The 22,880-nt window shown below is 45.5% G+C and overlaps 1 protein-coding gene across 2 annotated transcripts in view; it reads right to left on the bottom strand.

The window, feature by feature from the left end:
* Positions 1-22,880, bottom strand: part of mphosph8 (M-phase phosphoprotein 8) — a 44,105-nt gene that overhangs the window by 11,447 nt on the left and 9,778 nt on the right. The window contains exons 2-9 of one of the 2 annotated variants that reach the window (XM_063213702.1): positions 16,350-16,499; positions 14,163-14,219; positions 12,338-13,444; positions 11,740-11,818; positions 9,156-9,416; positions 8,484-8,606; positions 8,111-8,199; positions 5,830-5,970 (exon numbers count right to left, since the gene is read on the bottom strand). In XM_063213702.1, the coding sequence (XP_063069772.1) occupies positions 5,830-5,970; positions 8,111-8,199; positions 8,484-8,606; positions 9,156-9,416; positions 11,740-11,818; positions 12,338-13,444; positions 14,163-14,219; positions 16,350-16,499 (2,007 nt within the window). The remainder of the gene's footprint in view (positions 1-5,829; positions 5,971-8,110; positions 8,200-8,483; positions 8,607-9,155; positions 9,417-11,739; positions 11,819-12,337; positions 13,445-14,162; positions 14,220-16,349; positions 16,500-22,880) is intronic. The other variant, XM_063213703.1, reaches the window with a different exon arrangement.

Here is a 22,880-nt window from a genome sequence, read left to right as displayed (position 1 = left end):
CATAAAACATGGTCTGATCTTCCCGGAAATCACAAGAAGGAACAACCAGAGTCTGCTCTAACTAATTCAACCCAAAAATTTACAAGTTTTCATATTTTCATTGGCCATAAGATGTAAACATTCACAGGACAGCAAGGCATAAGTAAGTACACCCTTGCATTCAATAGGTTTTAACCCTCAGTTAGTTGCAATATCATCAACCAGACTTGTCCTGTAGTTGCAGATCAGATTAACAAAACAATCTGTTTGTATCTTGTCTCCCTCTTCTTTAGAGAACTGCCTCTCGTCAGCAAAGTTTGTGGGATGTCTGAAGTGCATAGCTTTCTTGACTTCATGCCTTATAATCTCAATAGTTTGTTGTCAGGGCTTTGACTGGGTTATTCCAGAATGAGCATTTCATTATTATGAAGCCATTCTAAAGTCAATTTGCTTCTAAAGTATGGGTTGTTGTCACATTTCAGCACCCAGCCTCTTGTGTGCTTCAACTGTGTGACAGACTACCTCACTTTTTTCTGTAAAATATCTCGATAAACTTCTGAGTTCATTGTTCCACTGATAATAGCAAACTGAAAAGGGCCTGAGGCAGGAAGGTAGCCGCATATAATGATGCTCCCACCACCATACTCAAAGGTGGAGATGATGTTTTGGTGAAGTTGTGGTCCTCCAGTTCTCCTCCAAACATGACATTGTGTGTTACCCTGAACAATTCAACTTTGGTTTCAACGTTGGTCTACAGAATATTTTGCAGTAATTCTATAAAGCATATAAATGCTTTTTCGCAAACCTCAAAGGTACAGCAATATTTGTTTGGACAGAAACCCCATTCATTTTAGATTGGCAGAATGAATCCCATGTTTAGCTATTCTTGGTTACATGTCCTCTTCTGAGTATGGTGGCGGGAGCATCATTATATGCGGCTACCTTGCTGCCTCAGGCCCTTGACAGTTTGCTATTATCAGTGGAACAATGAACTCAAGTTTATTGTGATATTTTACAGAAAAAAACGTGAGGAAGTCTGTCACACAGTTGAAGCACACAAGAGTATGGGTCCTGAAATGTGACAACAACCCATACTTTAGAAGCAAATCGACTTTAGAATGGCTTCATAATAATGAAATACACATTCTGGAATAGCCCAGTCAAAGCCCTGACAAAAAACAAATGAGATTATATGGCATGAAGTCAAGAAAGCTATGCACTCCAGACATCCCACAAAATTTGCTGACGAGAAGCAGTTCTCTAAAGAAGAGGGAGACAATATACAAACAGATTGTTTTGTTAATCTGATCTGCAACTACAGGATAAGTCTGGTTGATGATATTGCAACTAACTGAGGGTTAAAACCTACAGTGCCCTCCATAATTATTGGCACCCCTGGTTGAGATGTGTTAAAAGCCCTAAAATAAATTCAGTGTTTATTGCAGAAGAATACTGTCACACTGAAAATTGTAGGAAAATGTAGCCTTCAACTCAAATGAATTGTAAGAAAATAAAAAAATCCCTGACTAAAAAATAATTATTTTTCATTAAATCACCTGTTCCACAATTATTGGCACCCTTAACAATTCCCAGGAAATAAATATAATTGAAGCATTTCTGTCATTTCTACAGTAGTTTACAAAGTTTACCAGAGTATGTAGGAACATTTAATTAGTAATTCATCACTTCCTGTTTCCCTGGGGTATAAATATGACGTGACACCGAGGCCATTTCTCTTATCCACTCTTAATACATGGGAAAGACAAAGGAACACAGCATACAAGTGAGGCAGATGTGCGTCGACCTTCACAGGTCAGGCAGAGGCTACAAGAAGATTGCCACTCAACTACAGCTGCCCATATCCACTGTGAGAGGAATAATTAAGAAGTTCAAAACAACTGGAACAGTGGTAAACAAGCCTGGACGAGGACCCAAGTTTATTTTGCCACCACGCACAGTGACGAGGATGGTAAGAGAAATCAAAAGATCTCCAAAGCTCACTGTTACAGAATTACAACAAATGGTAGCATCCTGGGGTCACAAAGTCTCCAAATCAACCATCAGGCGCTGTCTACACGCCAACAAGCTGTTTGGGAGGCATGCACGGAGAAAACCTTTCCTCACTCACAATCATAAACGCAAGCGTCTGGAGTTCGCCAAGCGGTATTGGGGCTTCAACTGGGACCGTGTGCTTTGGTCAGATGAGACCAAGATTGAGCTTTTTGGCAACAAACACTCTAAGTGGGTCTGGCGTACCACGAAAGATGCGCATGCTGAAAAGCACCTCATACCCACTGTGAAGTATGGGGGGTGGGTCAGTGATGCTGTGGGGCTGTTTCGCTTCCAAAGGCCCTGGGAACCTTGTTAGGGTGCATGGCATCATGAATGCTTTGAAATACCAGGACATTTTAAATCAAAATCTGTTGCCCTCTGCCCGAAAAAGCTGAAGCTGGGTCGTCACTGGGTCTTTCAGCAAGACAATGACCCTAAACATATGGCCAAATCTACACAGAAATGGTTCACCAGACACAAAATCAAGCTCCTCCCATGGCCATCTCAGTCCCCAGACCTCAACCTCATGAGAACCTGTGGGGTGAGCTGAAGAGGAGAGTACAGAGGAGAGGACCCAGGTCTCTGGATGATTTAGAGAGATTCTGCAAAGAGGAATGGCTGAAGATCCCTCTTTCTGTCTTTTCCCATCTTGTGAAACATTATAGGAGAAGATTAGGTGCTGTTTTGTTGGCAAAAGGGGGTTGTACAAAATATCAACACCAGGGGTGCTAATAATTGTGACACACATTATTTGATGTCAAATAATTATTTCTTTATGTGGGATTTTTTCCCCACTGAATAAATGCACTTGTATTGACGGTTGGATTTTTATCCTTTTTTCCATTAAGGTCCCATATTATTTAGAAAAAAAAGAAAATAATTGGAAGCTAAAAAACACATCTCAACCAGGGGTGCCAATAATTATGGAGGGCACTGTACTTAATGCAAGGGTGTACTTACTTATGCCCTGCTCTCCTGTGAATGTTATGGCCTTATGACCAATACAAATATGATAACATGCAAATGTTTGGGTGGAATTAATTAAAGCAGACTCTGATTGTTCCTTCTTGAGATTTCCGGGAAGATCAGACCATGTTTTATGATTAATTTTGACAGAAATGTAAGAAATTTCAAAGGGTGTACAAACTTTTTCCTGGGACTGTATACTGTATGCTGTGCTATGCAATAGTTGTATGAACAGCTCTATATATATATTTTATAGGCTTCTTCATATCTCCTCAACCCCTTTACTTCTCACAACTCCTTATTGGCCATAGCTTCCAGTGGGGAAATACTGTTGTGTTTACACCATGACTCCCATTTCACATATTTGTCCGTTAGCCAACCACGTGGCTACGCCAGTTGGCCGCACCTTTCTACTTTGCACCTTGAACATTTCAGGAACTTGTTCTCGGACCGACCCATGCAATGCAACACGACACAACACTGCACAGCAGAGCACAGCCATTGGGCAAAGGCAGCAGGCATTGGTTTTCTTTCATCACTGGCTGTAGTAGCCATTTGTAGCGACTAAGCTCTGAGGCTCAGCGTGGAGTGACTTAAGCCAGGCAATGAAAGGCACCGTGGCTTAATTGACGAGGACAAAACCAGCACACTGAGATATGGGAAGTCTACAAAGGTTTTAATCATCACAGTGGCATAAAATAGGTGGTGATTACTGGTAAATAGCCACATTATCTAGTCCATCATAACCTGATAGGAACATCGTTTTATGTACACCTCCTGTACTTCCTACAGTACTGGCTTGGTTGTTTTTAAAATGTCTACACTCAACTACCAACACGGAACTCAGGTCTTTATTGAGCCAAACATTTGTACCACTGCTTTTTAGTATGAGTATGACGAAGTGAGCATAACAAATACCCCTTTTCTTCATTGAACTAGCTTGGTACTTAATCTTTTTTTTTACCACCACCAGACACACTCTACATGGGAGTAAACACTTTTCTGGCAAAAAGAGACAATTGCCTATTGAGCTGGGCAGTCGTTGATCCAATAATCTCGCAGGCAAATGCTGATCATGCACAGTTGAAAAATATAGAGAAATAGCTGCCCTAAATAGAAATAGCTGCCCCGAGACCTTGCCAAGATGGCCACCAAGTGGAATGTACAGCTGGACTTTGGTATCACCGACTCGACCAACCTAAAGTACAGCTCCCATGTTAATTTTTGACTCATGTAGAGCAGCCATTTCTGGTTGTAGTTTGCCATCACCAGGGTTGCATTCATCTCAGCTCATCAGTTTGAACTGCTCTCCTGCTGACCAATGTTCCCTCTAATTTTTTCGATGCCTGCACAAATGCACTATATCACTGAGCAGAGCCAATGACCTCAGTGAGCGGGTCGAACTTGGATTAACTTGGATTTAAATGTTTTGTAATAGGCTGGGCCTATGTAACACATTCAAAAGACTAAAATATTGTGCTTAAATTAGGCCTACATGAAGTAAAAGTATGCACTGTCACTTTAAGAGCTCGTGGAAATTTCAGACCTTGGGAAGCAAACGTTTTCTCTTACCGGACAGTCTGACTGACCTTCTGGCTAACTGGGTTTTATGGACCTTCTTATCAGCAGGCTAGTAGTTTGTTTAGGCATATTAATTAGTTCATATGTTTTCAAGACATTTCCACTGCGTGGACAAATGCTTTCATCAACACCATTATGACTAATTTGAACCAATTGAAGATGGAGCAACTCTTTGCTAGCCTGGTGCACCAGCGCCACCCGCTGGACGACAAAATGTTTTGTCTACGGGTGGGTCTGGCCTCGCATAATGATTCAATGAAGCCAGAATGCCATGAATCTGGCAAACCAATTACAACGCAAAGATGTGTTTTGAATCAAAGCGGGCAGGGTTTTGAGGGAAGGTTGTTCTCATCAACAATTTTCGGATGTATTATGCATCGAGGCCAGACTAAATTAGACATCCACATTTAGTCTGGTTTATCAGGCTAACTCTTTGCATCATTGGAAGTGCGTGCTGCTTTCTGCCAAATAGCGCAAGAGTTTGTTGCCACTCGCAAAGCTATGACAGGCATCCATTAAAATCGTTTATCAACATTCAAATCAGATTCACGATCGAGCTCTAGGCGAGCTAGGAGCAAGAACTTGTCTTCTATCCAGAGATGAATTTAGGCTTTTTGTGTAGCCTACTTAACACAACCAAACGCTGTAGATTAGGCTGCGAGTGACAGCTGTTACAACGTTGTCTGGTCACTGTTTTAAAGATTCTACGGACAGCATTTGAAGCGCGGCGGATCCACGCTCTGTCTATCACTATTTAAAAAGCAGCTGGAGGCGCAATGCTGATTGTAAGCAGAAATCCGCGTCTAGTGTGATCGCTTAAACTGCTGTAAGATAGATGTTTCATATCTTATTTCGATTGGATGTTATAATGCTACATGTTCTTAAAACAATGAGTGGAAATTTTGGCCAACAATCAACTGCGTCTCCACACAAATTTGCCGCCTTGTTTTACCTGCGCTGCATGGATGTGCTCTGCGTGGAGAACGTGAGAGTAGTGCGCGATTGCGCAGTCGCGCAGCTTAGAGGGAACATTGCTGCTGACCCTCTGCTGCTAAACTGCCTCCATTAAAAACTCGGAAACCACTTTGCTTACACAGTAAATGCGTGTGCACTTGTGTGCAATAAAGTCGTTCCTCTGCACCAATTTGTGTGAGAGAAGAAACAGGGTCAAACCGTTGTGCGTGTGTCTGTGTGTGTACAAGTGTGTGCGTTAGTCTGATTCTTGGCTGCATGCATGCACGCACGTTCTACCTTCTCGGCTGCGTGCATGAGTGCGGTGGATCCATTCTTCTGGCGGCCGTTGACCTTGACTCCCTTCTTGATGAGCAGACGCAGGATGTCGTCATGACCCCCGGCCGCCGCCAGCATCATCAGAGACATGCCACTGGAGTCCTGCAGGGGGCGACACACACAAGTATCAAATATTACAGTCAACACACACACACACGGAGTCCTGCAGGAGATGACACACACAAGTATCAAAGCACTCAACACACACATGCACGCACGCACGCGCGCACACACAACCGTGCAGCATCATCAGCGTCATGCCACTGGAGCCCTGTAGGGGACAATAGACATCATACAACAGACTTAAGCAGTCAACACCAATTGTTTGCGTTGATAAAATCACTATACATTAATATCAACTTGAAAGATAATCCAATTAAAAAAAACAAACAACAACAAGAACAATACGGACCTTCTTGTATGATTTGTTTAAACTCATGTCAGTACTTCAACATAGCCCATATACAGTGAGTCCAATATGTATTTGATCCCTTGCTGATTTTGTTGGTTTGCCTACTAACAAAGACATGATCAGTCTATAAATGTTATGATAATATGTATTCTAATATGGAGAGACAGAATATCAAAAAGAAAATCCAGAAATTAATTTAAGAGACTATATATTAAATTATTTCCATTTCATCGAGCAAAATAAGTATTTGATCCCCTGCCAACTGATTACAGTTTAGGGCCCACAGACCAGATGGGCACTTCCGATCAACTTGTCATCTGAATTAAAGACACCTGTACATACTAACATGCATAAAAGACACATTGAATCAGCAGAATCAGTCCATAGTATGATTGAATCAGTCACACTCCAACCTCACCAGCATGGGACAGACCAAAGAGCGGTCAAATGATATCAGGGACAAGATTTTAGACCTGAACAAAGATTAAATGGGCTGCAAAGCCACAAGAAAGAGACTGGGTATTAATGACCCAGTTAGTGATGCATTTCTTCCAAAATGTGAGGAATACAAAATGACTATCCATCAGCCTGTCCGGGGCTCTATACAAGATATGACCATTTGTAGGGATTTGATCATCATGAGAACAGAAAGAAAGCCCCCTAGACCTGTACGGGATGAACTAGGCAATGATATCAAAGCTACGGGAGCAAAATCACTGAGAAAACTACTGGTAGCACTTAATGCCACAGAGGTTTAAAATCCTGTAGTGCACACATGGTACCTCTACTTCAGAAGGAACCTGTGCAGTCCCACCTGAGGTTTGCCAACGGACATCAGACTGGTTTAGGATATGATAAGGAGGTGCTGTAGTCAGATGAAACCAAAATCACGCTGTTTGGCATGAACACAATTCAATGTGTTTTGAGAAAGAGTACAGCTGTCTATGATCCCAAGAACACCCTCCACACCATCATGCATGAAAGTGGTATCATTATGGTTTGAGGGTGTTTGTCTGGCCAAGGCAGAGGGCAACTTCACATCGTCAATGAATGGATGGAGGGAGAGATGTAATGTGCAATCCTGAATGCAAACGTCCTTCCCTCCACCACTACACTGAAGGGTGGGCCATTTTTGGATCTCCCAACATGACAATAATACACAACATACAGTCAAAGCAACGAAGGAGTGGCTCAATAAGAAGCATATTAAAGTCGTGGAGTGGCCTACAGTCTGCAAATATTAACCCTATAGTAATTCTATGGAAAGAACTGAACCTCCCATTTGCCAAGCTACAGACCACAAACTGTTAATGTTTTAGAGATAATATGCAAAGAAAAATGGGCAAAAATGTTTTCTACTATATGCACAAACATTGTCATCAACTAAAAGAAGCATCTGACCTCAGTGCTAGACAATTAGGGCTTTGCCACAAAGCACTTTATCTTCTTTAGCTAGAGGGGTCAAATACTTATTTGCCTAAATTAAATACAAATAAATTAAAACATATTATTTTAAGTTATTTTCTGGAATTTCTTTTTGATATTCTGTCTCACCATGTTTGAATACATATTATCATAAATGTATAGACTGATCATGTCTTTATTAGTGGGCAAACCGGCAAAATCAGCAAGGGATCAAATACATATTGGACTCACTGTATGCCCAAAGCAACATAGCCCATCTGTGAAATAATGCCTGCTTCCAAGCTCATACAATAAATTATTTAATTATTATTAAATTATTATTATTATTATAATGGAAGGCTGGAAAAAATGGGGGGAAGAAACCCCTAGCAGGGCTGCTATAGAGGTGAAAGGTGAGCGTCCCACCTCCTGGTCCAGGTTGTAGTCTATATTGGAGGCGATGGCCAGCTTGACGGCCAGGTAGTCTCCATTCTTCACCGCCTCTCGCAGCTCACCTGCAGCAACACAACACCACAGCATGATGACTAGGAATGCACCAGCGAGGCAAGAGGAATAGTGTGCGTGTGGCAGAGAAAGACGGAGGAAAAAAGAAAGACAAAATGTAAACTAAAATAGAAGAGTTTCTTTTTGCATTACTTGACATATGTATGAATGAAACTCTGTGTGTGTGTGTGTGTGTGTGTGTGTGTGTGTGTGTGTGTGTGTGTGTGTGTGTGTGTGTGTGTGTGTGTGTGTGTGTGTGTGTGTGTGTGTGTGTGTGTGTGTGTGTGTGTCTTACTCGGCGTGAGTGGCTCTGCAGAGAGGATCTCATCTTCCCCGTTCAAGTGTTTCTGGAAATCCTCCAGTGTCATCCAGTCCAGCTTGATGTCCACCCCCAGATTCAATGACGCCTGTCCCCGATCTGTAAACACAAATACAGACAAAGTTTAAAAATAGCAGCCAACAAGCTAAAAATAACTGCTAATAATCCGAACGCGTGACAATGGTGTTTATTTTGTAAAGCCTAAATATAACTTCAGTCAGAACATGCTGCATTCGTTGCCAGGGTGCAGAGCAACTAAGGGATTAAGGCCTTGGTTACACGTATGCGTTTACGTACGTATAAAAAAAATGAAATCTCATTTAGGGGGCTAAAACACACCTGTCACAATTGAGTTATTTTTTTAAACTGTAGTTTTTAAACGAGCATTCTAAAGGTGAGGCATAAATGCAATTTCGTTGTGTGCAGTGTGCAGTGTTCACTTGTGTGCTGTGGAGTGCTGTGTCACAATGACAATGGGAGATGGTGTTTCCCAATGGGCTTTCTTCTTTCTTTTTAAAACTCTGTTAACATGCAAAATTGACATAAAATTCACAAGGCAACGCATTTGTGCACAAAATGTACGTGTGCACGCGAGTCCTACAGCAAGCATATCATTGAGCCCTGATTATAAATCTATACAGCATTTACCAGCCGCTGAGTCTGTGTTGTCCAGGTGGTCGTCCCCGAGTCCCCGCGTCTCGCTGTCCGGCCTCCTGCCGTCCCGCCGCTGCTGCCTCCAGCGGTTGGCCTCGTCCACGTAGTCTGGCGTGGGTTCCATGCGCTCCCTCCGCCGCCTCTCCTCCTCCGCTGTCAATGTGGAGACCTTTGACCTCGATGAGGCTGCGGCCGGCTCCTCACGCTCCTCCACCTCCATCTCTGGAGTGGCGGGGCTCTGGCCTGAGCGGGAGGCTGTGACACACAAGCAGAGCGTTATTAAGGGCCGTACACACACATCGCTGCTATTTACTAGCTTCTCGCTTGCTCGCCTACTCGCCTCTCTTTCATGGAACATTCGCTGAAAGTTCCCGCAGCTTTAACTGCCAATGAACAGGCGAGAAGTACCGAACTCTGCCTTCCAATTGGTTACTCGCTTACTCGCCTCGCTTGAAGATAAACTATTTTCAACTCGGGATCCGCCCACATCGCATCGCTTGTACTCGCCTGCTAGTCTCGCTGGAACACATTGACATTGTATTGAGTTCAATTGCTGAGCGAGTAACTAGCAGCGACGTGTGTGTACGGCCCTTTAGAGTGTGTGAGAGAGAATGCATGCCTGTGTGTGTACGTGATGGCCATGACTGAGCGTGTTTATGGATGTTCGTGTGGATATGATGCCTGTGTGTCTGTGTGTGTCTGTGTCTGTGTGTGTCTGTGTCTGTGTCTGTGTGTGTCTGTGTCTGTGTGTGTCTGTGTCTGTGTGTGTCTGTGTCTGTGTGTGTCTGTGTCTGTGTGTGTCTGTGTCTGTGTGTGTCTGTGTCTGTGTGTGTCTGTGTCTGTGTGTGTCTGTGTCTGTGTGTGTCTGTGTCTGTGTGTGTCTGTGTCTGTGTGTGTCTGTGTCTGTGTGTGTCTGTGTCTGTGTGTGTCTGTGTCTGTGTGTGTCTGTGTGTGTCTGTGTGTGTCTGTGTGTGTCTGTGTGTGTCTGTGTCTGTGTGTGTCTGTGTGTGTCTGTGTGTGTCTGTGTCTGTGTGTGTCTGTGTCTGCGTGTGTCTGTGTCTGCGTGTGTCTGTGTCTGTGTGTGTCTGTGTCTGTGTCTGTGTGTGTGTCTGCGTGTGTGTGTGTCTGCGTGTGTGTGTGTCTGCGTGTGTGTGTGTGTCTGCGTGTGTGTGTGTGTCTGCGTGTGTGTGTGTGTCTGCGTGTGTGTGTGTGTCTGCGTGTGTGCGTGTGTCTGCGTGTGTGCGTGTGTCTGCGTGTGTGCGTGTGTGCGTGTGCGTGTGTGTGTGTGTGTGTGTGCGTGTCTGCGTGTGTGCGTGTCTGCGTGTGTGCGTGTCTGCGTGTGTGCGTGTCTGCGTGTGTGCGTGTCTGCGTGTGTGCGTGTCTGCGTGTGTGCGTGTCTGCGTGTGTGCGTGTGTGTGTGTGTGTGTGTGTGTGTGTGTGTGTGTGTCTGTGTGTCTGTGTGTGTGCATATTGACCCTCCAAACCAACAGTATTGATACAATACTAATCCATGCATTACTGGACAGATCTTATTAGAGGCAGCCATCTGTGGTCCAGAAAGTAAAAGCCTGGCCACACATTTGCTCAAGCCACTCCACTCATCCCAGGTTTCCCAACCTTTTCCAACTTGGGTGCCCACTTGAACTGTTCAGATGTTTTGAGCTCACCTCTGGCCCATTAAACAACACAACACGGCCCTGCCGTGGTTCTATCGGTAGGGTACTAGACTACTATGCCGGCGGAATAGTAGTGGAAATCACCCGTGTTGAGAAGATCTGAATAAAGAATACATGGCAGAACTTTCACTTTCTGAATCCGGTTTGTCCGGCTCTATTTACATGGTTATTTAACCCCACTGTGTCTGACCAGGAAGAGGAAGAAGGACGTCCGGGGCAACAATAGAATCACTCATTCAACATTCCTTTCCAACCATACTCAACATTCCACACCGCACTGGCTTAGGCACTACCATACTTGTGTTGAAGTTGAGTGTTAAGTTGTGAGACAGACAGACTGGGTACTGCGATATACACACTGAGGGGCACATGCAAGGAAGGAGGGGTGCATGGGTGCACACACAGACAGCACACCAGGGGTGGGGAACCGTGTTCATTCGAGGGCCACTTCAAATTTTATTCAGTCCTCAGAGGGTCATACACAAACCGGGATTTCCCCCTGCACTTTAGGCCTATATTGAAGGTAGCCACCTTTACAACAGACCCCACCTTCACCAGGTCCCCTGAAAATATAACTTAATTGTATTGCAAAAGCAATTTTAGGATTTCTTTACGAAACATATATTCATATTTCATGTAAAACTGTATAAAATGAAGACGGCCTCAAGGGCCATTAACGACATAGGTTCGCCACCTCTGCACTACACAGATACAAAGACATCGGAGAACATGTGAAGACACATACAAGACACAGACAACAAAAAGAATGGGAAATACACAGAGAGAAAATGAGAGGTAAAAGAAAGAGAGAGAAAAAAAGAGACAGTCAGATGTGGGTGCACACACACACAGGAATGCACACATAGACAGTCAGACACAGACATACACACATGTTGCCTCACCATCTCTGCTCTTGTCCGCGTCTGGGCGCCGTGCATCGTCCTTCGAGGGTCTCGACTTCTTGTCCGCCCTGGATGCACCCTGCCATGGCAACAGCACACAACACTCCGCTTCAGACATGACAACAAATACTGATCTTCAACACATGGATCTCTACACACTGAGGCAAAAAAGAAAGGGAAAGGAGCATCTAAGAAGGAAGAAAGTACACGGAAGAGCCAGACAGACTGAGTGAGGGAGGAGGGAGGGGGGATAGAGAGAGAGAAACAGAAAGAAAGACCAACTTCCCCCAAACTGATAAACAAAAGATGGTATGGCCCCATCAATGATGAGAACATACTACACTTGGCACTGACTGATCACAGCTAGGCAAGTTAAACAAAATTTAGGATGACTTCAGACGTTCAATTAACTGTTAACTGTTACTGGGAACTGTATGTCTTCGTAGCTGACCATCATATACAGAGCATTACTGTATTTTTAGTTTTGAATAAGATAAACAAACACCCAAGCCAACCCTGCCCCAATGTACCACCAGTCTAGCAGTAAAAACGAAATGTTTAGTTCACTAAAAAACATTGTAAACAGAAAAAAAGTTACCTTTTCTGGCACCTTCTTTTGCTTGTCCTTGGCCTCGCAGTTTAGCAGGAACTCTTCAAACAAGTTGGACCCTCCAGCTCCTCCTCCACCGCGCTCCTTCTCTGCACCTCCTCCCACCTCCCCTTTGCTCTCCTCCTCTTTACCCCGGCCCGTGGAGGAGGAGGAGGACGACGAAGACGGCGCCCTCTGTGACTGGGCAGCAGAGGACGCCTCCTGCCCCTTCTTCTTGTCAGCGTCCTCCTCGGTGCCCTTGGCCACCTTGTGGCTCTTGCTGCTGGCGCTCGTCAGGCTCTTCAGCTTGCTCAGCGTGCTCTCCTTGCTGGAGCCCGAGCCGGATCCGCCGTCCGTCTTCTTGGACTTCTTGTCCTGCATGAGGTCTTTCAGGCCCTGCAGCTTCAGCTCCGACTTGCCCTTCTGCTTCTGCTGCTTGTCGGAGGACTTCTGGTGCGATCGCTCCTTGTCCTTGTCGGACGTGGTGGACGAGGAGGTTTTGCTCTTGGCCGTCGGGGTGTCGCTCTGGCTCTCGGCGTCCTCGTTGGTGATGGACTGCGTCTCGGCGGTGGTGACCTCGCTGTTGGTGCCGTCGTCGTCATCGTCTGAGGACTCCAGCATCTTTTTGGATTTCTGCTGCTTCTTCTTCTGCTGCTGCTGTTGTTGTTGCTTTCTCTTCTCTTCCTCCTCTTTTTGTTTCTGTTTGTTTCCGCCATCTTTGGTCTTGCCCTCCTTCTTGTGCTTCTTGGGGGCGACGGGCGCGGCGTCCGAGTCGTCCGACTCCTGGAGTCTCCCGCGTTTGCTCTCGGCGGCCTTCTGCTCCTTGCGGGACTGCGAGGAGGATGACGAAGAGGAGGGGGTGGGAGGTTCTTTTGTCTTCTCCGCGACCGGCTCCTCTTCTTCCTCCTCCTCGTCCGTCTCCGGCGCCGGCAGCGGCTTGTCCTCCTTCCACTTTTTCTTCTTCTTCTTCTTTTCTTTCCGCGAGACAGCGTCGTCGTCCGAGTCCGCCTGCTGCTTCTTTTTCTTCTTCTTCTTCTTGATGGGTGCGGCGGCGGCCGGGCGGTCCGAGTCGCTGCTGTCCGAGCCGGCGTTGAAGATGTCGCTCTTTAGCTGCAGCTATGCAGAGAAGTGGAGGAAGAGAGAAAAGAGAAGAGGAAGAGAAGGCCAAGAGAAAGGAGTAGGGGCAAGAGAGAGGAAGAGAAAGGAGGAGGAGGAGGAGAAGTGGGGCAAGATAAAGAAGAGGAGGAGGTGGAGGAGATAGAAGGAAGGAGGAGGAGGAAAAGAAGGAAAATGAGAATAGGAAGAGGAGGATGAAGATGAAGTGAAAATAAGGAGAAATAAAAAGAAAAAAATGGTTTCACATTAGTTGCAGTCACACCAAAGCTTGCTAAGTACTATGTAAGATACATCAAGCAATATATATTTTAAATGTCAAACAAAAAAGCCACACAACACAACACCACAGTTTTTCTAATGTGCATTACATCCTCACCTCTACATACAGTACAGTAGCCTAACAGCAAGAGGACCAAGTTGGGACATAACTACTTAAAAACCATCCTCCAGCACCCTACAATACAGCACGAAGATATTTCCAATGTCACCCAGAGGCCTAAGGTCAAAACAGGGACACTACATTTAAGAAAATGCATCACACAAAGCTCAAAAACCAACAAAAACAAAAACACCCACCACAAAACTACAACAAAAAACCCAACCAATCAGGGTGCAGTTCTATCGCATCGCGTCTATGATGTCATCACCATGCTGCCGTGGGGGCATGTGAGGTCTCCCGCCCGCCACCCCGTTAGAGCCCTGACAGTAGCAGTATTACCTTTGCAGTGGGGGTTGGTGCTTGGACGGGCCTTGCACCATCATCGCTGCAAGGGGTCTAAGATGGCATAAATCATATATTGTACAGGTATCAGCAACACAACTGGTGGTGGTGGACTCAAAGTGGACATGATATGAGGGGACTGGCTCCAGGTTTTGGGGGTAAAAATCACATCACTACTAGGGATGAATGACTACTAACGGTAGGTTGAGAATATATGGAGTAGAGCATGACACGGGAGTGGATTTTCACTCCCGTCCCATCCCGGTCCCAGAAAAAAAATCCCATCCCGTCCCGTCCCGGAGTGGAGTAAAAGAAACAAATCCCATTCCGTCGCGTCCTGAAAAGAATGTCTCCCAATCCTGCCCACTCCCACTCAAAATCAATCCCACTCCCGTTTCATAGGCTTTTTTAAATGAAAAAATAAGCAAGCATTCCCGCTCTCCTTCATTTTTATTCCCGCTCCTGCCCGCTCCCATTCATCTTTATTCCCGCTCCTGCCCGCTCCCGTTCATCTTCAAAATTTTGACTCCCATCCCGCGGGAATCCCGCAGGACCCACGGGAATTCCTGAAAAATGTCATCCTCTAATATGGAGTTCCCTTAGCGCTGAGCTTATGCAAGCCGCCACCAAACGCGACAGAAAAAGAAGAAGGGGATCACGCCCCACATAGGAGACCAGACTTGGTCTTGGACTTGGTACAGTCCTTTGAATTGGTGAGATGTGGTTTTATTTATCTTGGTATACCATGTTGACGATCTTTGGTTTGACTTCTATTTTGACGATTTTGCCCCCCCGTACTCTCTATCTGTACGGACATTTTATTTATCAAGACAGTTTGTCCACCTATGCAAACCACTTTGTTCATTCTCTCACAAACGTTGTATGTAAATCCCGGCAGAAGGGTGGAGGTCTAGCAAGTGATCGGTCTACTTTCTAAGTCAACAGGTTGTCTGACTTGTCTGTCTTGAGTGGAAGTCAGACAAGAAGGGATGTTGCCCATAATGAATGGACAAGATTATACCAAACTGCTTTCCAATCTAGTTGGTTACACAAAATCTCGCAGGCAGGAGAAATAAAAACCCAAGACAGCTGCTTTCTAGCTTTCTAGCTAGGGGGAATCTGTGTTGACAAATCTCAACTGATCTTGCCTGATGTCTTTTTAAGCCAGCCTGTCTGCCAGACTTCTGCCCTCTAGCAGAGTCAACGTGCCGTTGCACATTCATTCCTTTGTAGAAATTCTGTTTACAAACCACTGTTTTTTCCCCATTCAGATTATTTCAAATGATTTGTCACTGACGGGCGTTATGTATCCACTCACCACTCTGCTGCCTCTTGACTCAGATGTCATTTCATATATAGTGGTATCGATATATGCTGATAGTTATATATACACTGATACTGATATATACTGACCAGTTTATCAATTACACCATGTATGAAATATACCATATGAAATGACATTTGACATTGCAGATGATGGGTGATTACTGTATCCACTACCCCTGCCCTGTTCCCTCTTGAGGATTTGGCAGGTATGCAATTTAGGCCTATATTGTAGACGACCACCTTTACAACAGACCCCACATAACATAACTGCATAACATTAAAACTTATGTCGGGGGGGTGGGGTGGCGGAAAAGACGGCCTCAAGGGCACCCGACATAATTTTAATGTTATGCAGTTATGCTATATTCTGGTTTGTGTTCATAGTAGAGCCCTTGGAGGACGTAGCTCTTTGAGTGCCATGGACTTGAAAACGTGCATTTTCAGAATGTATGGCACAGTGCCAAACTTTTTTATGGGGGATGGGACCTAACACGTTGATCTGGTGTGTTTGTTGTTCACATGGACAAAGAACTACATTTTATGGCTATTAAAAAAACACTCAAATGTTGAAAAAAGCCTGGCAAAAATGGCTGGCACTCAATGAGTTAAATTTGAAGTGGCCTGTCGAATGAAAAAAGTTCACCATCCCTCCTATACAGTGTTTAGTAATATGTAGTAGTATTTAGTAGTATAATAGAGTATGATTTGCAGATGATAATTGATTACTGCATCCACTTATCCCGCTGTGTTCCTTCTTGACGCGGGCCTCTGCATGTATGCTTGTATTGTCATAGTGTTTAGTACATGGTGCAATTCAGTACAATTTATAGATGATAAGGGATGATTGTATCCACTCACCCCGCTCTGCTCTCTCTTGACGCGGGCCTCGGCGAGGCACTTCTTGTATGCCAGTAGCACCTCTCGGCAGTCCTCCAGGTGAGCCTCGGGCTCCCAGGTGTCGTCGTCTGACGTGTAGTTCTTCCAGCGCACGCGGTACAACACCTCCCCCTGCAAGACAACATGGCAAAGGTCAAAGGTCAGACAGTGAGCAGAATTCAGGCAACAGGGGCCTCATGTACAAAACTTGCTTACGAACAAAAAAGCTCTGAAAGTAACTTTTCACACAAATTTCTAGACGTGCTTTTTTTGCCTTCAGGCAACAGGTCCCTACTCCACCTGCAACCACATCACCCATCCTCCACAAAGAGATAAAGTGTGAAATACAATAACCCTTTGCACTTAATATTTATATGTCTATGAGATAAAGCAGTGGAGAAAACTTGTACAAGACACAGACGCCAATTTGTTTTCTCGTTTTTTTTTTCTTTTTCTAAACATATGGTTTGGTCTGTTAACCTCTTAGGTCAAACACCCACCAACCGACCCAACAGTCAATGTGTGAAGTCCAATTTCGGATCAAATCAAACAGATAGCCTAGACTGGTCTGCAAAAGTCAATCTACCAAGCTAATGCTGGGCACAGAGAGAGGAAATTGTGCACGATGGCCGATAGGACAGACCACGGCAGACACTCCAACAGGATAACCAGCAGTGACCTAGAGTCAACTACACCAGGGTCAAAGACGTGCAAAATGGCATTGTCATTCAGTGTAACGGATGCCTTCTGCCGACTGTAACTGTAAAAAACATGACTCTTTTTATTTATTTATTGTTACAGGGAATTCATGAAAGCCTCGGCTGTCATCCATTCACTTGAAAAACAATTTAAAAATCATGTTTTTTTGCAGTTACAGTCGGCGGAAAGTGTCCGTAACACTGAATGACAAAGAGGTCTTTGACCCACCAGGATACTGCCCAGGAACCACAACATGCCCAACACTAAAACAATGAAACAGCACGTCCCGGGCAGTTAAGCAGACTTGTGCTCTTACAATAATGAATGACAAGTGGACAAAATGGCAAGATTCTGTGATACAACAAAACATATTAGACATGGTTAAAATGTTTCAACGCTGAGTTTAATGACCGTGTTTGGATTGGGGCTTGCAGTAATGTGCACGCACGCACACGCGCACGCACAAGCGCGCGCACACACACACACACACACACGATGTTTGAGTAAAGCCTATGTTAAACGCGCACAGTATATGCTTGTGAAACACATTTCCACGTCATGTGTTGGTGTGTGTGTGACCCCCCCAACACACACACACTAAAGCCAAAGGTCACTGTACATTATCTCGTGTGAGGCAAAAAAGGGTGAAAGGGGGGAGTTTTCCAGCTGGCCCTACTGTGTCAGCTGACTAGATCATGGTCAAGGGGGTTGGGCTTGCTTGTGTGTGTGTGTGTGTGTGTGTGTGTGTGTGTGTGTGTGTGTGTGTGTGTGTGTGTGTGTGTGTGTGTGTGTGTGTGTGTGTGTCATAGAGTCGTTCAGACGTTCCATCGAAGAGTGACACTAACATGTTTTTGTTTTTACTTTGCCCTAATTCCAGTGAAGGGGCGCAATTTTTCAACTGCCTGTGCTGTGGTTCTAAGCGTGCAAGGGTGAGCTTGAGTGTGTGTGCATACTGTGTGTTTGAGAGTGTGAAGAGTAGGGGGATGCATGTGGGATGATCCACATCAGAGAGTGGTTTCCCAATGGATCACTAGAGAATGTGATTAGCCTGACGTACTCTGCCCTGAAAGGCTAGTCGAGGACACACACACACACACACACACACACACACACACACACACACACACACACACACACACACACACACACACACACACACACACACACACACACACACACACACACACACACACACACACACACACACACACACACACACACACACACACACACACACACACCAATAACAGTAAGCACGTTCACTAACACAGACACACACACAGACACACACCCAGTCCCAGCCGCACGTATGCACACACGTACACGCGTACACACAGCGTAATCCCTTAGCCCTAAAGAAAGTCACAGCGTGGCTAGTATTTGCCTGCAGTCTAATGGTTTATCCCGTAGCGATGAACAGACAGAGTGACGAAGAGAGTGAATGGCCTAAAGAGCGGGAGATGGGAAGTGGAAGACAGGGTTGGGGGGGAGAGAGAGAGAGAGAGAGAGAGAGAGAGAGAGAGAGAGAGAGAGAGAGAGAGAGAGAGAGAGAGAGAGAGAGAGAGAGAGAGTGTGAGTGAGTGAGTGAGAGAGAGGAGACAAGAGAGACGAGATGAGAGGATGGGGGAGAGGAGAGTCGTGTGAATGTAATCTACGTGTGAGTAGAGTTGCCACTAGGGGCAGTAGCGTCCCTTGTAATCCTCAAACTAATTACTGTCATTAGACAGCAGCAGGAGGAGCATCTCCTCTACAACGCCTCCTCTACTGCCGATGCCCTTCGCACACAGTGAGGTCACCATCTCCTCTGTGTGCGAGTGTGTACTCTCTAAGGCCTCCATGTGTGTATGTGCGTACGTGCCTACTGTGAGATTATAGCACTCAGTGTGTGTGTGTGTGTATCATTGAGAGAAACTGTTGTCATTTCCGCTACCAGTAGAATAGCTGCAGAGATGCTCAAACCAAATCCACACATTCAGCCAAAAACAAACATACACTCTGCAAGAAAATCTGTTCCTTTATCTCACGCACACGCGCACGCGCACACACACACACACACCCTGCTGTACTGATCATCCTTGCATTTTCAACCCACAAGGACCTTTGTACCTTCGCACACATACACACCCCCCCCCCCCCCACACCCACACACACACACACACACACACAGTTCTGCAATCATGTCTCATGTGTCAACCCCACCACAACAATCCCTTTGCATTCATGTTCATAGCCCTGCTACCACAGCAGTTGTACAATAACCCCTTCAGGACCTATGCACTGCTTGCCTCTTCGCCCGCCCCACCACACACAGCTCTGCACTTCTCCTGCTACATCCGCTCACTGCACTCATCCACTTATCCCCCACACCTTCTCCCAGTTCTCCATTGATCTCTCTATCCCTCTCTTCTCCTCCTCACCACTAATTCATCCCTTCATTCCCGCTCTTCATCCACCTACTCATCCAGCACTGCCCTCAGCCCTCCACCCCCTTCTCTCTCTTTTCATCTACCCATTTGCTGTCCCACATTCATTTCCCTCTTCTCCATCTGCCCTCCCCCTACTGCCAGCACAGGCTCTCCCACCACTGCTCTATCTGCAGAGACAAGAGACGAACACATGCACGCAAGCACAAACACACTGCACCACTGCTTATGCTGTAGCCTACGAGGCAGTGACCCTAGTCTTCCCCTTCCCCACTTCCCTCTACATAGAAGAGAACAGAGGAGCATGAACGCACACACACACACACTGTGCTGCAGCATGTGTATGTTAGTAACACTAGTCTTCACTTGTGGTTACCACTCACAACTCCCTCTTCCGAGGAGACACGGCACACATACACACACACCCATCTCCACGCACACACGCACCCACGCACGCACACACACACACACACACAGCTGCAGCCTCTGAGGCAGTGGGCAGAATCCTCCCTCATAGTTCTCTGTCCTCACCCTTCTTTTCTGCAGAGCAGATAAAAACAAACACACACACTGTAACACTTTTATGCGTGCGTGCGTGCGTGTACGAGCGCACACACACACACGACCTCTTTCCATGCGCTCCACTCTTCCTTTGAGCCTCGTGGCTCACCCACTTTTTCTGCATAGTATATGGAAACACACACACACTCATTCTCTCTCTCTCTCTCTCTCTCTGAAGAGTACTATGTGAATACACACAACCAGCCCAATATCTTGCCGACAGAGTAGATAAAAATACACAATGCGGCAGCTCACAGGCTGTTCTAGCTATTCTAACAGCGGAGGGTGCACGCACGCACACACACGCGCACACACACGCACACACACGCACGCACACACACGGACGCGCGCACACACACACACGGACACACACACACACACGCCCACACCTCCACTCCACTCCACTCTGAGAGTCTCAGATCAGAGTTTGCCTCATGGTTGCGGTCTGCAGCAGTTGGCTCTAATATGAAATGACCATCTCATTTATTCATGTCTTTAATGGGGCAGCCAGCTGAGGTCATTAAGTCCAGTAGTAGAGGGACTGCTGCTCTCCTCCATGCACAGTTGCAGTCTCATGTCTGCACGTTCACGCTGTGCGACAACCTATACAATAGTACTACTACCAGTCAAATACTTTTGTGAAAGCGGTGAAAAATTTATGTTGAGGTGCGATCTCAACCGTGTGGGAACAAGCAATGAAAGCATATGACGTAGTTTTCCTGTTGTGTGCTTAAAAGCCTCGATTTGGCGGTTCACCCTGCCGGTCTGGGGAGCACTCTTAAATGTTTATTGTAGGAGGCGTTGATGATGTTGATGTTGTCGTTGAAATTTGCCACATTTTGCATGATGTTTTTTTAATTGAATTTAATAGTTCTGACCAGCACTTTTCGTTTCATTCTGACTTGTGAGGTGACATGATGCTTTCAAAGCGGAATTTAGTTTTCTGCAGAATTAAATTGAGCCAATTCTGAATTAAATGTGTCATGTAAACAAGGCAATTGTTGTTGTTGTGATGAGGGCGTGCCTCTAACAAGCTCTGAGCCTGTTAGCAGTGCTACTGTACTAGGGCTGGGCGATATGGAAAAAAACCTATATCACGATATGGATTACTTTATATCACGATAACGATATATATCACAATATAGCACAATTAGGTATGTTTTCAATTATTCTCTTTATTTTGTCGTGTTGCAAAACCACTTGTCTTAAAAATGAATCTTTTTATTCTTATTTTTACAGTCATATGAACTTGGAGCATGTATAGTGACTTGAAGTGTAATTAAATTATCTTAAATAGTTAAAAATTCATAAAATTAGTTTATCACGATATAAACGATAGAGGGGAAAGGGCACGATATAAAACATTTTATCACGATAACGATATATATCGTCATATTGCCCAGCTCTATACTGTACCGCTGTTTATCTTTATCTACCAAGGCCTGACTGGGCCCCTCAGCTTTCCATCCTCTGCGGCAGCACTGCTGTTTTTGTTCCTCCGCTACCTACCAATCACACAGGCATTGTCCTTGATGGGAGGGAAAATACTGCATACAAATGTGTGCTCTTGATCCAGAAGAACTGGGACTATGTTACGCTGTGTGTGTGAGCGTGTGAGTGTGAGAGACAGAAATACAGAGAGAGAGAGAGAGAGAGAGAGAGAGAGAGAGAGAGAGAGAGAGAGAGAGAGAGAGACAGAGAGAGAGAGACAGAGAGAGAGAGACAGAGAGAGAGAGAGAGAGACAGAGAGAGACAGAGAGAGACAGAGAGAGACAGAGAGCGAGCCTAGACGTCATAGTAATGAAAGCGTTGAATGTTATGCTGCTGGCCAACATGACTGATGATGATGAAATATAGTATGTAGTGTGTGTACGTGCATGTGCACATGCGTGCGTGGTGAGTTGATGTGCGTGTAATATGCAAGCAGAGTCTGCAAATCTGCTGGTCACAGACCACCTGTGGGCCACGCACCACAGGTTGAAAACTCCTGAGCTGTAGCACTAGCCTGTGAGGTTGCCGATGGCATGAACACATCGCGTACGCCAATCTCTCGATAGGGGTGTTTGACAGAGGTGTAGTGGGCCACTGTGGAGAAAGCAATAACGGGTGATCTAACAAAAGCGGATGCTTCAAAGTGTGTGGCATTAACAACAACAACAAAGCGCAACAGAGTTCACTCCTACCTCTATTCAGTGTGGAAAGCAGCAAGCGAATTGTAAAACAGCGCAGCGCAGCCAACACACGCATGGGTGACCGGGGTGTGGCAGGAAAATATATAGGCCATGAGGAAATATGGAAGTTCCAACATTTTGTTGGAAAGATTGTGGCATGTAGCAGGTGGTAAGTGTGCAGTTAGGGTAATTGATGATAAGCTGACAAAGAAAGTGTGAAAGATAGAAGGCATTGGTGTCCTCTAAAGCGCTTCTCATTAATGACACAAGGAAAGGAAGCCTCCTTGCCCTCTAGCCTCTTTGGCCATGAAATGTAAACAAATGAGAGACACAGCTGGTCCTTATCTTCCAACACTAGTACTGGAGCAGAGCCTGCAGGCAGGCAGGCCAATGGCTGACTGACTTGGCTGACACAGCAACAGTGGTGGCCTAGTGTCCGTCAGCTCAGCGACCGGGATAATATTGCACAAGGCCATGGGAAACACGGCAGGCAGGCAGAGAGAGAGAGAGAGAGAGAGAGAGAGAGAGAGAGAGAGAGAGAGAGAGAGAGAGAGAGAGAGAGAGAGAGAGAGAGAGAGAGAGAGAGAAAGAGAGAAAGAGAGAGACAGAGACAGAGAGACAGAGAGACAGAGGGAATGAGGGAATGAGGGAGTGTACAA

The sequence above is a fragment of the Engraulis encrasicolus genome, chromosome 13 (assembly GCF_034702125.1).
Source record: "Engraulis encrasicolus isolate BLACKSEA-1 chromosome 13, IST_EnEncr_1.0, whole genome shotgun sequence".
NCBI classification, from domain to species: domain Eukaryota; kingdom Metazoa; phylum Chordata; class Actinopteri; order Clupeiformes; family Engraulidae; genus Engraulis; species Engraulis encrasicolus.
The sequence above is the reverse complement of the archived record's forward strand: the minus strand, read 5'-3'. Positions and strand labels throughout refer to the sequence as shown.